At 35.2% G+C, this 13,114-nt stretch overlaps 1 protein-coding gene across 1 annotated transcript in view; it reads left to right on the forward strand.

Moving 5' to 3' along the window:
* RIT2 (Ras like without CAAX 2) overlaps positions 1-13,114 on the forward strand; it is a 355,142-nt gene that overhangs the window by 154,814 nt on the left and 187,214 nt on the right. Inside the window, exon 3 of the mRNA XM_066246856.1 lies at positions 6,045-6,118. Within this exon, the coding sequence (XP_066102953.1) occupies positions 6,045-6,118 (74 nt within the window). The remainder of the gene's footprint in view (positions 1-6,044; positions 6,119-13,114) is intronic.

Consider the following 13,114-nt stretch of genomic DNA (forward strand, 5'->3'; position numbering starts at 1 on the left):
AGTGTTTTGCATATTCACAACTATCAACCTACTTTTGTCCCACCTGTATAATGTCCATGGTTTTATGTTGTATGTAGCAGGAGGCATAGAAAAATGTACATTTATTCCTCCTTCTCAGAGACAATAGTCTTGGTATAAATCAAAGCTCTGTAACTAGATGTTCTCATAGTGTATGTGTGTATTCCAGAGGCTCTCTGGGGCTTTCCATAGGTGTCCATCAGGTGGAGGTAAAGATCCTGTTGGAATCTGAGACTTCCATGGTTTCCCTGAACATAAAACCTCCTTTTATTTCTGAGAAGAGACAATCTGCTTTTATACTCGTTCTGTCTTACAAAACTTCTGGAAGGCAACCATTGCACAGAATCATCTTGGTTATGGTGTAGGTGCAAGAAAGGTAGAATAAGGGATGTCATCATTCCTTGCTGAAGAAGCTGAGGGGAAGAGAACATCTGCTCCTCCTCATCCCAAAAGAACAGTAAGTGAGGCAGAGGATAAGGAATTGAGATGTTCAGTATCAGTGCCAGTGGCATAGTCCTTTTGCCTTTTGTAGCTATTTGACAGAAGAGTGTCATGGAATCAAGTTTCCATGAATTTCTCTGTCTTCTTAGGCTGAAAAGAAAGGGTTAGAGGCAGTGGTGGGGTTCAGCTACTTCACACTGGTTTGGCAGAACCGATCCCTAAACTAATCTTTTGTTGAGTTCAGCAAACCAGTTGTTCAAATGGAACTTGCAATCAGGGTTCTCTCTAAGGTAGGTGGCTGGGCAGCTGCCCAATGTGGAAATCACAAATTTACATTCCTTACTCTTTTTTAAAGTTCATGTGCACAACAGCATATTCTAAGTGCCCTTAGCAATGTTCATTCCATCCATAGGTAAAAAAAAAAAAAAAATTGATGGAAGTATGCTTGAAATATTTATTTATTCATTTCATAAAACTCATTACATTTAATGAAATACTACATTTTAATTACCTCAGATTTGTTACTTCAGTAAACAAACATATAATGTACAGAGAAAAAGTGTCAAATAACCAGGGGGTGACAACTTGTATTGCTTTTTGTCAGGTATTATTTAGTATTTCTTCATTAATATTTTAAAACTCTTTCTTATAACAATTTAGTTTTGTGTACCTCTTTTATTGTTTTTTTTTTTTTTATTATTATTTGGAATGACTTCTTGTCGTGGTCCTCTGCTAGTGCAAATCTCCAGGTGGTGTTCTGTTGTTCCATTGGGTCTGATGTATTGTCAAGGCTTTCAGTTCCTACAATGTCAGGCAGTTCATTGACTGGCTAATCTACCTGCAGACCCTCAGCATGTGCATGGTTGGCCACCTTGGTTTCAGACTTCCCAGAACATGACACTGAGCTTCTCTGAAGACAGCATGGAGATGCTGGCTGGTATGAACTACCCATGAGGAACTGATGATACATCTAGGGGAAATTTTCAATTGCCATGTAACTTGTATCATCAAGGAGACTTCATCCCTCATGAACCTAAATACACTTGATTCAACTCTCAACTCTAAGTATGGAGGGGGGGATCAAAACTCTGCCTTATAATTCCCATGAATTTCTAGGACATAAATTCTAATGGCACCCCTTTCTTCAGCTCTTATATTCATTGTGGGGAAGGGTGTTCTTATTTACTCTAGGTCATCTCCAAAGCTAAATTCAACCAGTTTTCAAAACCTTTTTCAAACCCAACAAGCATATATATCCTTACTAGATGTCACCAAATGTTTTTGTTCAGGAGGAGATCACGCTAGAACATGTGGAAATCTCTTGTTTCTTGGCCTCTCACCGTCTGCCTCCTACCAAACCCTATTTCTTGTCTGCTTTTTTTGAAGACTGACCTCAATTCAACTTACGCTCCTCTGGGTGTCTTCTCTGCCTTCCTAAATAAGCACATTTCAAATGCTTCTAATGTGTGCTCATTAAAATACCATGTAATTGACTGTTTAATTTTGTTTCCCCCAAGATTATAAACTCTTCATGGGTAGAAATTAACTGTCTCCTTCAACACTGTTGATTCTGTGCCTATCAGAGTGTGCAGCACAGATGATACACTCCAATATTTATTGATGTCACTATTGATAAGTATACTGAAATACTGGGTTTGTATCAATTCTGATTCAGCCATGATTTAACTTTTGGTTCAAGTGAAAGTATCTAGTACAGTATGTTCCAAAATGCTTCTACTATACACATTCACACACACACACACACACAATTAAGATAATTCTTTTAAATAATTCTTTGACAAAGTTATTTTTTAAATTATTTTATTGATTGATTGTTAGAGAGAGAAACAGGAACATAGATTTTCTCCTATATGTGTCATGACCAGGGATCAAACCAGCAACCTCTGCTCTTCAGAACAGTGCTCTAACCAACCAAGCCATTCAGCCAGGGCAACAAAGTTCTTATAAATAGATTATTTAAGCCTTAATATTTTTATTATTCTTTAAAAAATTGGATCAATGACTAATATCTTAGGGATATATACTAGCTTAGAGTTATAGAAATACTATATCTTCACTGTAATACTAATTATCATACATTTTAGATTTTCTGCTAAATCATATAAAACATATTCAATTATCTTAAGATTTTCTAACAGTCACCTGGTGAAAATTCAATGATCACTTAATATTGTGTCTCAGTTAATATTGTGGTTTTAAATGATCATAATTTTATATTTACAACTAAATTATTTTAAAGTTATTAAATACCTATATCTGTTCTGCAAAGGAATTTAATGAATTATTTTGGGTAAATTCTTCAGAATGCCTTAAGGTTTTTTAATTAATCAAAAACTTTATATTTTTGATAATGATTACAAACATATCCTGCCATTTCCTCTATGATTTACTTGTTGGAAAGAAAGCATTCCACACGGTAAATATAAATAGCAGAAATGATTCAGTAGTAATATAATTTCATGGTTAATTTGAAGCAATATTTTTTAAAAATCACAACATAACATGCCTTGGGTTTGAATTTTTTTTTTTTTTAGCCCCATGAAACTTGCCACTTTGTTGATCTTTATAGAGCTCCTATGCATTGACTAGCATATACTAGTATCTCCATTTTGCAAATAAGATCAAGTGGCTGGCCAATCATACACCAGTATTTAGTGATGGGTTTGATGCTTTAATACAGGTCTTTGACGTTTCTACTGGTAAAATTCTGCTGGAAAGGAAGCATGAAGAGGACACATCCTAAGACAAGCAATAGTCCCAAATGAAGAATTAGTGTTTTCAAATGAATTTTATGGTGGGAGATGCCTCCAAAAAAGCGGCCCCACTGTGCTTTTCTGTGCAAATGACATAATAGGCAGTTGCTACCATTTCTAGGAGCATTGTGTATTTGTGTACACTTGTCCTCTTGTTTGGGAAGATAAATAAACTCACTTCCATGTTGGGGCTATAAGCAGATGATTAAATTTCAGGGAGGTGTTTATATGCATTCAAGAAAGTATTGCCATCACTGCATTTCTGCATGGGAGGTCTCAGGGCGGGGATGGATTCAAACAGAAGGGAAGATTGTTTATTGGGAGGAAATGAAAGGGATTAGTTTTTATGAAGCCAGGCAGGTGACCTAGATTCACAACACTGGGATGTGTACTCTGATGAATACTTTTTAAATGAGAGACAGAAATCTTGGATATAGGGCCTGGCTCAATTTCCAGCCATTCACATCATATCTCTTTGAAGGGGTTTTCTAATTCCAGGAAAAGCTTTTATCTGATAGATGTTTCATGTGCTGGTTTTATCTAGGGCTCAGATAATCATATAGTGAAGTTCTCATCTGGATTTCTCAGCATGCTCCTGGCCTCAGCAGGCTCTTTTGGGGGACCTTTGAGTGGAAATAAATAAACAAAATCTGAAAGACTTACATGTGATTCTTGGTTCACAGCACCCTTTTCAAAGTAACTAGTCGTATTTCCCTATGAAATTGAAAAACAGTCCTATCCATCTTCAAAAAATATTGCAAGTAATTCCACAAGAGTTCTCTTTGTGAGAGGAAGATCAGTGAAAAGTACAAAGAGCAGTGGAATGAAAAGTGGAAAGATTGTGTGGTACCTGTACAATGATGGGTTTTAGAATGGCAGGGAGTTGCTAAAAACACACTAGATTGGCCTCCCTGCAAGTTATATTTCCCACACTTTATCTTTCTAGAGCACAGTCATAAGGAATAAATTTCCCTGAAGGTAAGCTAGTATATGCCCTATAAATTTTGGGATCTCAACATCCCACTGCATATATGTGTATCTTACATCATGATTGTATGTTTGTTGTGAGTAGAGATCGTGATACTCTGTATGTATGTATATGTTTGTGTGTGTTTTTCTTCAGCAGTTAGCAGAAATGTAATTTTTTGAGAGGTGCTTAGTTTTATGCATTGAAAAAGTACCTCCTGTGGTTGATCATCACCACTTTGTAAAAACAAAGGTTGTTAAAATAATCATTTATTTATTTGTGTTTCATAATCAGCAGTATAAATAATTATTGAATTTTGCCACAATTTAATTCTGTTCTACATGTTTTTTCATGGTGATTCAGTTTGCTCTTATACTATAAGTGGTGAATAAAACAAAATAGAGATTGTTCAATGCTGAGAAGTTCCAACTATGGTTCAGAAATGATGGTGTATTCACTGTAGGTATTTGAACAGGCTGAAATACATTGGATGAGATTGGTATGAATGAGGAAATATTTATTTATCTGGGTTTGAGCTCTCATCTCAGAGCCTCAAACCCAGATAGATATTCACTGTTTTCACTTGAATGATACACAAATGTGGCAAAGTACAAAAACAAACACATTAAAACTTTTTCTAGTTTTCAGTGTACAAGTCTTCACCTCCTTGGTTAAGTTTATTTCTAAGTATTTAATTCCTTTTGATGTTATTATAAATGAAATAATTGTCTTAATTTTCTTTTCTTATTGTTCATTATTATTGTATAGAAACACAACTGATTTTTGTGTGTTAATTTTGTAGCCTGCAACTTTGTTAAATTTGTTTAGAAGTTCTAATTTTGTGTGTGTGAAATTTTTAGAGCTTTCTACATGTTATCTGCATGTAAGATCATCTTATCTGCAAAAAGAAAATTTGACTCCTTTTTTTCCCATTTGGATGTCTTTTATTGTTTTATCTTGCCATATTGCTATGACTAGAATTTTGAATACTGTGTAAAATAAAAAAATGGTTAAAACAGGCATCCCTGTTTTGTCCCTGATCTTAAAGAAAAGCTTTTAGTTTTCCACCATTGTGAATAATGTTAGGATAACATACTTGATGTGCATGGTTCAGAAAGAACTGAAACATTTATTTGATGATTTGTGTCTCTAGGTAACATGATCAAGTTACCTCAAATCATGTATTTGTCTCAATGAAGGAGAAATAGACTTAACTTCACTTTAAGAAGGATCCGTTTCCTATACTTTCCTGGGTTATATCCTCCTCATTCCTATTTTCCTTGACTAGATAATCTAACTCTCTTCCATAGTAATAACATTTTAAGAAAGTATTTTCTTTCTTTTTTTTAATTTTTATTTATTTATTATTATTATTTATCTTTTTTTTTTTTTTTTGGTATTTTTTCTGAAGCTGGAAACGGGGAGGCAGTTAGACAGACTCCCACATGTGCCTGACCGGGATCCACCCGGCATGCCCACCAGGGGCCGATGCTCTGCCCATCTGGGGCATTGCTCTGTCACAACCAGAGCCATTCTAGCACCTGAGGCAGAGGCCACAGAGCCATCCTCAGTGCCCAGACAAACTTTGCTCCAATGGAGCCTTGGCTGCGGAAGGGGAAGAGAGAGAGATAGAAAGGAGAAGGGGAGGGGTGGAGAAGCAGATGGGCGCCTCTCCTGTGTGCCCTGGCTGGGAATCGAACCTGGGACTCCTGCGCGCCAGGCCGACGCTCTACCACTGAGCCAACCGACCAGGGCCAGTATTTTCTTTCTTATGAAGTCAAAAACTAATCATGCCTTTTCCATTGACTATATTTAAATATAAACTTTGTCTTGTGTTTTTTCAGAGGATGCTTATAAGACCCAGGTTAGGATCGACAATGAGCCAGCTTATTTGGACATCTTGGACACTGCTGGTCAGGTAGGTGATTTTCTGGGATCTCTCTAATCTCTGAGGTCAGTTTAGGTTTTAACCTCAAATGCATTTACCACAAAGAAGATAAGTTTAATTGTTCAAATAGGAGAAGACCACCTTTTCAATAGCAATCAAGAATTAAATAAGCAAAAAAATGACAGGAAAATGTGACTCATTGCCAACCAGAATATTTCAATATTCCCTTTATTTTCTAAATATAAAAATATAAGTTTAGATGTATTATTGCTAGTGAGATTGTAAAATTAATGAAATAGTTTATTATTCTTTCTCAGATGTGCTCAGAACTATGTCTGATAACCTAATCTGATGAAGGCTCTTATTAGAAGGTTTTAGTTGAATATTAAAAAAGGAAGATCCGTTTGGCAGATATGCTCACAGAACCAAAGCTAGGCAGATAGTTCAATGGACTGAGTAACAGAGCCAAGATTTAGCATAATCTAATACATTAGTTTATAGATTTGTATATAGGCACAAGGAGAAAGAGAATGATGACGAGGAGAAGGAGAGAATAATTTGTGTGATATAAAGATAATGCTAAAATATTACACTGCAATTATAAATAAAATAGAAGAAAAGGAATCAGAGTTAAAATATTTCAAAGCCTTGTAGTATTTTGGAGGACAGTGATAGTGATATTTTTTAACTTCATACTTTAAAGAAAATTATATTAAAATATATCTATTAAATGCCAGACATAAAACAAATAACTCTCTACCTGGTTATAATCCTAAAAGTTCTCTTAAAAATAGTCTTAAAATATAATAAAAACTAGCAGAGGAAAAAAAAAGCCCTGGCCTGATAGCTCATTTTGTTAGAGCTTCACTCCAAAGCACAGAGGTTGCTGGTTCCATCTCCGGTCAGGGCACATCCAGGAACAGACCAATGTTTCTGTCTCTCTTTCTCCCTTCCTCTCTCTCTCTCTAAAATCAATAAATAAAATTAAAAAAAAAAACTAGCAGAGGGAAAAGGGAAGAATGACTTAAAATTGTGCATATAATATAAGATAAATAGGAAAAGTAAAGCAGCAAAATATAGTAATATAAATATATCAGGAATTAAAATAAATGCAAATGAATATACCTTTCCCAGAATAGGCAAGTAAAGTAGTAACATCATATTGAAGAACAAAATAACCTTCTGTATTTGTTTAGTTTTAAAGAGACATAAAAACAGACAAGTGGCAAATCAAAGAATGATTATTAAAAAGTACACTTAAGTGCCTGACCAGGTGGTGGTGCAATGGATAGAACATCAGACTAGGACACAGAGGACCCAGGTTCTAAACACCAAGGTCACTGGCTTATGCATGGGCTCACCAGCTTGAGTTTGAGGTTGCTGTATTGAGCATAGGATCATAGACATGACCCCATGGCTTGAGCCCAAAGGTTGCTGGCTTGAGCAAGGGGACCACTCACTCTGTTGTATAGCCCCCTGGTCAAGGCACATATGGGAAAGCAAACCATGAATAACTACGGTGCCACAATGAAGAATTGATGCTTCTCATCTCTTTCCCTTCCTCTCTGTCTATCCCTATCTGTCCCTCTCTCTGTCACACAAAAAAAATATAATAAAGTAACCAAATCTAAAGCAGATAAATACGTAATAATATCAGACAAAATAGATTATGAAGATATAATAGAGTCAATTTATAATAAAAATCATTAAAAAGATTAAAAAATTCTAGTATGTAATATTTAAGACAACTAGAGTGAACTGTACAGAAAAATATATTAAACTAAAATCATGAATAGTTGGAAATTTAATTTACCTGTGTCAGTAAGTGTTGGGTCAAAAAGTAATATAATTGTAGATTTGAAAACCCATTTAACTTATATAGAATTCTGCAGTCAATATGAGAATAGGCATTTCTTTTCACATACATATGTGGTTTATACTTTTTATCAGTTTCTAATCTAAGCAAAGAATGCAGTCTGTAGATTATCTTATATATGGAGAATTTTGCTTAGTGATTTAAAATGCGATACATTTTTGTAATATGTTTAAGCTTGTGCTTATCTCTTGAGGAGAAAGGGAAGAATTGGGAAAAGGGAGAGGTGCAAAGGAGACTTCCACTGTACATGTAATAAATAATGGCTCCTAAAGGTCTGATTAAATGTAGAAAAATGTTAGTAGTTGAAAATGTAAGCCATGGGTGCACAGATCATCATCATAGCATTTTCCTTTGTACTTAAATAATTTCTACTTTAAAAAATGTTTGATGATTTCATCTATTTGATGTAGCTATTTACAAAATAACTGCATTTCATGTAATGCTGATACTGTACTAGCCACTGGCAGAAAGTGGTCTCTTTCTATATTTATGACATGTATCAAGACAATTTGAAACCTATATGCTAACAAACTCATTTCCAGGGACTAAAACAATGGACTTATTTGGGATGGGGATCTTGAAGCCTTTGAGGAGATCTAAGGTAGAAACATTTGTAATGCCTTCTAGAAAAAAAATAGCTAGACGATAAATTGTATAAAAAGCTAAAGATATACAAAGACCCATCACAGTGTCCTTAGTAATTCAGTGTATGTATGTGACATGCTACTATATGAGATTATACGTCTACATATCTGTGTGTATGTATGTAGCTCACATTCTCAATATGATTAATTGGGCATCCATCGGGTCACAAAACTGGGTTAATTATTCAGTAGGGATACAAAAAAGATAGTTAAATAACTAGTCCTTGGCCTTGAAGAGTTACTTTTATTTTTGTACATGTTTAAGAAAGAATCTACTTAAAACTGAAGAGACATCAAATTTTATTTCCATCTCTTTAATCATATCACCTCTTTAGCTTTCTCTTATAAACAGTGAGTGCTGCTTATCCACCCATGTTTTAAGCATCTAATTATTCACCAGTGTGATATGTAGGGCATTATAATTTATATTTATCATTTCTATTTTTAGCTGAAACTTGGCAATTTCAAAAATAAACCTGCCAAATAAAAATATATATATTTGATTCACACAGCATAAATGTACTAAGTATAATGACTACCAAGACTCTCTAAAGTATACTTTTGATAGAAAGAGCTGAAAAACAGAATGTGATTCAATGACCTCATTATCCCAAGAATTTCCCTCAGTACTGCATTTATGTGGTGGACAATGCCAAAGCTTCTCATCCTATAATTGCTGCTGAGCCACTGTGCAAACAGAACTTTCACTAAGGATAATCTGTGGTAGAGACTCTGCTGTCAATTCATACCTCTTTTTACTTAATATCCATGTAAATGACTATAATTGTGAATATTTAATATTAGATGGGGCTTTAGAGATCACATATTTTAGTTCCTTTTGTTTACAAAGAAAGACACTGTGGCTCAGAAGAGGTTAATGTCTTACCCAAAGTCATGTGGCTCCTAAATGCCAACACTAGAGGGACTGAGGTAGTTAGTATGCCCAGGAGTCATTCCTGAAAGCCTATAGTGATGTGGCCACATTACCTCTCAAAGCCATCTCTGTGAATAATACTAGACTATTCATGACTAGCAGTGCTTGCTATTTTTGCATTGCTTTTTGACAATGTCAATGATATTTTGATTAAAATAGTTTTAGTTGAAAACCACCAGTACAGAAACCTGGCAAGAACAGTGGATCAAAAACTCAAGATGGTAAAATCAAGGAAGAATCTGAAAGAAGAGAAAAATGCCATTAGTACAACACTTAGTTTACAACCATCTTTTTTTCTTTTTTTACATCTTTTACAATATTTTGCACAAAGGATTTATCTTCCCTAATTCTTTCTTTTTTTTTTAATTTAGAGAGAGGCAGGGAAAGAGAGTGAGAAAGAAAGGAATATTTAGCTGTTCCTGTTTTTGCCCTGACTGGACCCTAATTCTTAAAATCAGGGGTATATGTTTACAGATTTTCCTTGCATTACATTGTCAATATATTGGGCCATTAGGAAAAGGTTTAGATGATATACATAAATAACAATATTGCATATATTTGGCATCTATGTGAATGATCAACTTAGCAAGAACAATAGGATCAATCCATACTACTTTCTATAACTCTTGTACAGCTATGTCTTGAAGGAGGGCCCCAGTTAATAGCAAGTAAGTGAATGAAACATTTCGGCATCTGACCTGCGTCTTTCCTACATCTGACATAAATGGGATAGATAGAATTAGACAAAATGTTTATTGTCTCTGTGATTCACTTTCTACCCATTGTTTTAAAAAATACAGTTTTATCTAAAACATTTTGTGCTCTATCATTCTATCATTCTCAAGACTATTTCATTCATTCAACAATGACTTACTATGTTTTGGACACTAATTATACTCTTTCAACAGTGCTAGTTACCACGACAGATTCCAATAAATTTGAAAAATGTTTCCTGCCTTTAAGAAATTTGTAATTTAGTGGTGGAGGCAAAATATACTTGCTTTGTTAAGAGAAATGTCTCTTATGTGTAATAAAGTTAGCTTTTAATTAAGTTAAAAATGAAAACCAACAATTTCTGCTCTGTCAAATGATAACCAGAAAACAATCATACAGGATGGCTTCTCCCAACAGACCTTTGATTTTGCTGAGGTGTATTTATACACAGAACTTCAAATTATGAGTCTGTTAAAAGAAAAACAAGTGGTTAAAATGCCTATTTATCATAAATATTTTAGGATTAGAACATTATAATGATACAACTATTCCTTTTCTTTTTCTTTCTTTTCTTTTGTAAATATAGTAATATTATGATGTTAAAAAATTTTGTGTGTGTTATTTTGTGGGAAATAGAAAATGAGAGAGATTGTGAATGGGTTTGGAGCATTTTTTTATATGTGGAAAGCCACAAGGGGTCAGGACGGGAATCAGAGGAAGGGAAATGGAAAACTGGGTTCTTGAAACTAAATCAAAGCTTATGGGAGAAGCTTGATGGTTTTTTCTAGGTCATATTTCTACACTTTACAGCCCAGGTTGGCAAGTTGGGAACATATATGATAATAAGGGCATGAATTTGGCTGGAGTGACCTATGGATTCTTAGTATGGTAAATGGATTGCAGTAGAAAATCACTTGGGAAATACCACCAGTTCTTATTCCATACTTCCTAGCTAATATATCAAAATGTAAATGGGCCAGTTGGTCTCTTTTACAAGATTAAAAAATCGTTTAAATGCAGGGCTATGTCTTGTTTTTTGTCACTATGTCTGGTATTTTGTTAGGTATGTTGTAGCTTTTTCAGTCAATTGGGAAAAAAAGGGAATAAATCCAGATTTTTGTTGTTTTGTTTAAGAGCCGTGGTGAATATTTTCTGTTAATCTTATTCATAGGCCTAAGAACCTGCAAAGGTCCTAGAAACTGCTGCATTTCATTTGAAATTCAGAGACAGATGCAGTTTGGGGAATGAAACTTCTCTACTAGAAGTCAATTTTGCAATTAGGCAGCAAAGCTTCTGAAATGCTCCCATTCAAGGAACTCCGGTTGTTCTTTGGACAAAGTACTTGTAAACAGCATGTGAATTTTGACTTCAATAAGCAACTGGAGACAAACTGTGACCAAACAAGTTGGATAATATATTGTCCCAGAGCCATTAAGTGCCTTCAAAGTAAGAAACTTCTTGCATTAACTGCCTTTGATCTTAGGGGCTGAATTCAGAGGTCACTTTCCTATTCCATCAGTCCCTAGGCTGTTGCTAGCACCAGGACTGGAAAGAAAAAGGAAGAAAAAGGGTGAGTTGATTTTTCTTTCCAGGCCCTTAGCCCTTCCAAGTCCCAGCCAACTGGTCTTTCGGTACACTGAGATTGCCCAATTATGTCTAGAGGCAAAGAAGAAAGAATACAAACAGCCCAGCCCATTATGCCTCTCCCGTTTCCACAGTGCCTTTCACAGAAAGGGGCTCCAAAAGGCCAACATTTCCTTCTATGTCCCTCATCCCAGCCTCACTCTAGGATGGCTCCTAAGTTTCTTCCAGTCTTCAGCCAAGTTCTATGTTGGTCACATGCATATGCATATGAAACAGTGGCATTTACACTGAGTGGCCCCATCTCTGGGACCCCTAGTGTCTCTGGTCCTGGAGTCCTCGCTGGCTGCCCTACCTGGTCCATTCTAGATGCCAGGATTGGGCAGGTCATCTCAGGCCTCTGCCTCACAGATGGGAATGTTTTATTCCTCCAGCTGGTATTTATACCTTTCCTTTGGGCGGGGGAAAAGAGTTGTGTCTGGATAGTTTTTTCAGAACTTAATTTAACATCTATTTCCATGTTGTGGTTGCATTTCTGTTTTCTATTAATGAATCTGCATTCAATTAAAGAAAAAACTGACACCAAAAAGAAAATAAAAAGAGAAATTGATAACAAGCCATTTAATATAGGATTATCCTGGACACTGTTTGTTAAATTTATCTGTATTTCTAAATATGCTCTGAATTCTGCATTCTTTTTAATGAAAATGAAAATGATAATAAACATCTTATTCTGAGATTACCCAAACTGATAGGGGGTCTACGGTAGAATGGCAGTTTGAAAACTGCATAAGTTCACTCAGTAGGATAACAAGTATCTTTAGTATCACTAAGAAATAAAAAAACGTGTTTTTCCTCCCAGATCCTAAGCCAAACATTTCATACCCTGCTTTCAGTGTTTAAGCAAAGCTGTTTGACTGTCAGAGTCCCTTCAGACAAACACACATTCAGACCTTAAACTTAATACTTCCGGCAGAAGCTCTGACAGTTATCTAGGTTCTTCCAGCCTATTGTCCAAAACTGCTGTTCTCTCTTTCTGAATTCATTCAAGCTTCAAAGGAAAGCGAAAGTATATTATCTAATGAAAACCCAAAAAAACATTTTTAGCAATAATACTTTTAATGGCTCATCAACTGAGTCCCTGAAAGTACAAAATTTGTCTTAAAATCATTTTATTTATTTATTTATATTTTTATTCATTTTAGAGAGGAGAGAGAAAGGGAGAGAGAGAGAGAGAGAGAGAGAGAGAGAGAAAGAAGAGAAGAGAGAGACAGGGG

Source organism: Saccopteryx bilineata, chromosome 11 (genome assembly GCF_036850765.1).
Source record: "Saccopteryx bilineata isolate mSacBil1 chromosome 11, mSacBil1_pri_phased_curated, whole genome shotgun sequence".
In the NCBI taxonomy this organism is placed as follows: Eukaryota; Metazoa; Chordata; class Mammalia; order Chiroptera; family Emballonuridae; genus Saccopteryx; species Saccopteryx bilineata.